General features: G+C 30.6%; 1 protein-coding gene across 1 annotated transcript; it reads left to right on the top strand.

The window, feature by feature from the left end:
• Window positions 1-2778: 2778 nt before the first annotated feature.
• LOC106768071 lies at window positions 2779-4273 on the top strand. The gene is made up of 2 exons (XM_014653041.2): window positions 2779-2938; window positions 3101-4273. Exons 1-2 carry the CDS (start codon window positions 2882-2884, stop codon window positions 3707-3709), a joined length of 666 nt encoding a protein of 221 aa, XP_014508527.1. The 5' UTR covers window positions 2779-2881; the 3' UTR covers window positions 3710-4273.
• The last annotated feature ends 593 nt before the right edge of the window (window positions 4274-4866 follow it).

The raw sequence follows: 4866 nt of genomic DNA, 5'->3' as shown, positions 1-4866 counted from the left end.
TATTAGGTCAGAATGTGCAGCATGGGCCCAATAGAAGAATTTGTTTCTTAATACATTGAAATATTATTCATATCAAGTCATCATGTTTAATACACTACAGTATTGTTTTCTCTATCTGAGATTCAAAGAGTTGGTAAATGATATATGAGATGAGAAAAGCAACAACAACCATAAAAGAAAAAACCACCAAGCCCTCTTCGCGTGGTATAGAAGAGAAGTAGAACAACTTGGGTTGGAATCTGCATTATGATGAGTGGTATAATTGAGAAAACCATAATCTTTGCCATGTTTCTAGTATCTACATCCATAGTGATACCATAACTAGTTAGCAATTCTTTTATTGTTCCCATTGATGAGTTTGAGCTACCAGAGTTAGAGTCATTTTTCAACTTTTTGATTTCCAATGATAAGTGAGAAGCAAGACGAACGTTCTAGCCAACAAACCAACTACAGTAGAAGCATACTCTTATGCACTGTCTTTGTTAGTGGAAAGCAACAATAACTAGAGACTCGGGAAGGGCACCAGGATTACCAAAAGCAATGCCACCAAAAACACCTGGGCCAAATAGGATTCTCCAACAAGTACTCATAATTCATAAACCTTTGGTCTTTGAATTGTATAAAAGAGTCTTGGGGTTAAGCGTCATCAACCCCATCACCAGGGCGAGCATAGAAAGAGGAAACAAGTAGGGGGGAACAAAATCAAAATTGAACTTCGTCATTGATGAAACATGTAATAATGCACAATATAAATTCTGCAGAACATAATGGATGAAAATTAGAAATCACTAGGAATGTAAAGTGATAGAACTACCCATGATTCCTTTTCTTCATAGATAAGACGCAACCATTTCTGATTCAACAGTAGATCTCCATCATGGAACGTTCCACTGGTAGTCTTAATCCTACTTTGAAAATTACCAAATCGTTCAATTTCCAACACATAACAGAGGCCATGGGATGTGTGTGTTAATGAGGTTGAGTTTGAAGATGTTCAAGATGCTAAAGATGTTGGAAATATTGGAGATGTTGGAGATGAGAATCAGAGATAAAGGTATGGTTTATATATATATATATATATATATATATATATATATATATATATATATATATATATATATATAGTGAGAGAGAGACGTATGAAGTTGGGTGGGGGAATAAGGAGATAGAAGAGGAAGAATAGAGAAGAGAGAAAAAGTTGGGTATTACATAAAAACATGAGGAGAGAAGGGAAAAAGTGTCCCACGTTAGACAAAGTTAACGTTGTTACTGTCAATTTAACGGAAGGAACCAAATTTTTACAAAATTCGTAATATGGGAACAAAATAGCTTCATTTTTAAAACCAGATACAAAACATAAATTCAACCCCTTATTTGAGAACGAATTAAGTATTCAAACCAAAATATTATATTAATATAAGTTTAGTTCACGATGACAACAAACTATTTCTTAAAAAAAAAATGTAAGAATTTGATTTAAGAAGAACGTGTATAAAGGAGTAAGAAAAAATTGGGATGATAAGTCAAGCTGAAGTTGTATCAAGGTTTAATCACACTTATTTGTATGTGATAATAACATAAGTAACATATAAGTTACAAAAGCTATTTGGAGTTATGACACTTATCTAAATGATTGAGTGATGCTATTACCACTCACACAATTCTTTAAAATATTTTAAAATATATTTAATTTAATTAAATTAGTCATGGTTAAATTTAATGATTAAATTATGTATAAAATATTTTTTTAAAATTAATCCACACACTTATCGACTAAAAAACTCTAATCCTTATTAAAACAAATATTGTATACATAATTTAATTTGTAAACACCTTTTCATATAAATTTTCCGAGAGTTTATTTTAACTTATAGAAAAAGAATAAGAAGAAAAAAACTAAAGTACATTTGAACTTCAACAAGTAAATTACCTAATTGCCCACGAACAAAATCCAAATTTTGGAAATTACTCGTGTATTTTCTACATTTGGATAAACTCCAAAACGATATTGTCCTTTATTCTGAGATTAACTTAGTCGAATTGGTTAAGTTGTTAGGTTCCTTTAAATCATTCAACTTTCTTTTTTCTTTTTTCTTTTTTCTTTTTTTTTTTTATTTTATGTAATGTCTATGTCCAGGAAACTCACTTATATTCCATATGGTCAACATAAAGATTGATGAAATCAATATATACTTTGTATCTGCATAATATATATTTCCACAAGAAAATCATCACAGCATCTGCTTCATTCTATATTTTTTTAACATTTTTTTAAACAATTTTTGTCCTTTCTTATCACTTCTGTGAAGAAAACTAGTACATAAATTAATATTATTGTTGTATATATTATGGCTGTACAAATTTCGCCTCCATTTTTCAACTATATAATTCAGATTAAACAGGAAAATGATATTTTAACATCAATTTTTTGACACCATTTTGATACTGCACACGTGTTAAAATGTGGTTGAACAATTTTAAATTAAAAAAAAAAAAAACTTTGACTTTTCTCTTCCAAATATATTCTTCCCTCAACTTTTTTTAATTTGAAATCGTTCAACCACATTTTAACACGTGTACACTATCAAAATTTGGTGTTAAAATATCATTTTTCCTAAACTTAATATCGTTAATATTGTATCTCCCGAATCATTGCCCCGTCAATTAAATACATATTTTTGAAATATTTGACTATGTCCCACCACATGTGTCCAGCCAGATCCCATGTTTTCTTTTATATATATATATATATAAAACCTGTATATCAAATCCAAGGAACACAGCATTTTCATCAAAAGCTTTGAATACCCTCTTTCATTTCTTCCAAGAAAAGGCTAAGAGAATCTCGAAAAAGAGCCATAGAAGACTTTTCCATAAAGCCATGGCTTGCTGGTCTGCAGAAAATGCCACAAAGGCCTATCTCAACACACTGAAAATGGTTAGTATTCTCTTCATGTTTTGATCCATATACACAAGACAGATACAATGTATTGATATTAACACAAATCTTTTGGTTACAAGAATGATTGAGATGAAACAGCAAAAGCAATTCTTGTAACAGTTTTTTCTGATCTGGTTTTTGGTGATTGTTTTTGTGCAGGGTCAAAAGGCCAAAGAGCCAGCAGTTGCAGAGTTCATATCAGCACTAGCTGCTGGCAACAATGCACAACTGATGGTTGTGGCGTGTGCTGGTGCAGCAGACTCCACCACACTAGCATTAGTCAGTGCTGCACACCAAACCGGTGGCCATGTTGTTTGCATTGTCTCTGGCCATGATGAATTAAATGCCTCAAAAAAGGTTCTTGGAGTGAATGCTAGTGAAGTCCAGTTCATGGTTGGAGAGGTTCAACAGGAACTGCTGTTGTTGAGACAAGCAGATTTTGTGGTGATTGATTGCAACCATGTTAGCCATGGAGAGATTGTTAAAGCAATCCGAGATGGTGGGATGCAAAATGGTGCAGTGGTTGTTGGCTGCAATGCACTTAGCTGCAGAGGGTCATGGTGGTCTTGTGGATCAAAATCTCAGTTGCTGCCTATAGGAAAAGGGCTTCTGGTTACAAGATTTGGAGGAAGTGCTGCAAGCCCAAAACATGGATCTGGAGTGAGTAAGAGCAGAAGTAGTCGTTGGATTGTTAAGGTAGATAAATGCACTGGTGAAGAACATGTGTACAAGATCAGAGTTCCACAGGGGAAAGTGATTCAAGCTTAATCATTTGGTTAAGTGCTTGATTCAAGCCATTATGCTACTTTTCCATTACTTTCTAGGGAGAATGGAGTGGTTAAATTTTCCAATTAAGAACGAACTATAGGAGTTGGTGTTGGTCTACGCTCTTTGAATTTCATATCAACTAGAGATAAAACTAATTTATAATATATAAGTGAAGTAAAAACATCGTCTTATAGGTCAGTTTCGTGGGACTGAGTTAGGTTTAAACTTTCCTTCTCAACAAACTTGAAATGTATATATAGATATATTGTTATTACAGTTATTACAAAAAATGGTTTGCAGAATTTTGTTGTCTTGCAGAAGTACTTCTGATGAAAAGAAAGATCAAAACTCAAGTAATCTTCTTCTCAAAATATAGTGTTCTTGTCCTCTTTGTAGCAAATGAGGACCACAACAGAACAGATATACCAGAAGTTTTCTAGCAGACATTCTGAGTCATAAAAATACATATGTAAATCTTATATTTTATGTTTTGATGTAAAATACCATCAAATAATATTTGAAAGATAAAAAAGTTTACTGGTTAATTTGACTCAATTTTGTAACTTTTAGTACCTTTAAAAGAGTTAGATATGGTGGGAATTCAAAATGAGATAAAGTTACATATAATTCAAAATAAGTAAGATGAATAGTATATAAATAAAATATTCACAAACTTAATGTTTTAAAATTTTTATTTGGAAATGATGTTTTTAGTTTCTTGTATATATTTAGTTGTACAACATGATTCTAACATATATTTTAAGTAAAACTATATCATTTGTCTCCATTTCTATAGGAAAATCTTAAATTGTTTTTTCTTTGTCTTAATTTTGTTTTTATTTTGAAAATTTTGATATAATTATGTCTTTTCTGTTAATATTATATTAATATTAAAGAAATATCATATTTCAGTTCATTTATTTTAATGTTTTTTTACTTTTATTTTATTTTATCATATGTCAAAGTTAATGTCGCGTTAGGCCATATGTCATTGGCTTTTTCAATTTAGTTTATTTATCTTTATTTTTTCTCCGTCTTAACTTTTTAAAATTAAATAATTTCATTTTTTTAAATTAAAACTAAATTTATTTTTTATATAAATATTATACACATATTTATATTAAAATTAATATTATTCTTGAATATTTTTAACAAAA

The sequence above is a fragment of the Vigna radiata genome, chromosome 1 (genome assembly GCF_000741045.1).
Source record: "Vigna radiata var. radiata cultivar VC1973A chromosome 1, Vradiata_ver6, whole genome shotgun sequence".
NCBI lineage: Eukaryota > Viridiplantae > Streptophyta > Magnoliopsida > Fabales > Fabaceae > Vigna > Vigna radiata.
The sequence above is the reverse complement of the archived record's forward strand: the minus strand, read 5'-3'. Positions and strand labels throughout refer to the sequence as shown.

Coding starts and splice junctions, on each gene's coding strand:
- LOC106768071 (XM_014653041.2), top strand. CDS start 2,882: ATGGCTTGCTGGTCTGCAGAAAATGCCACAAAGGCCTATCTCAACACA. Junction 2,939..3,100: donor ATCTCAACACACTGAAAATG/GTTAGTATTCTC, acceptor GTTTTTGTGCAG/GGTCAAAAGGCCAAAGAGCC.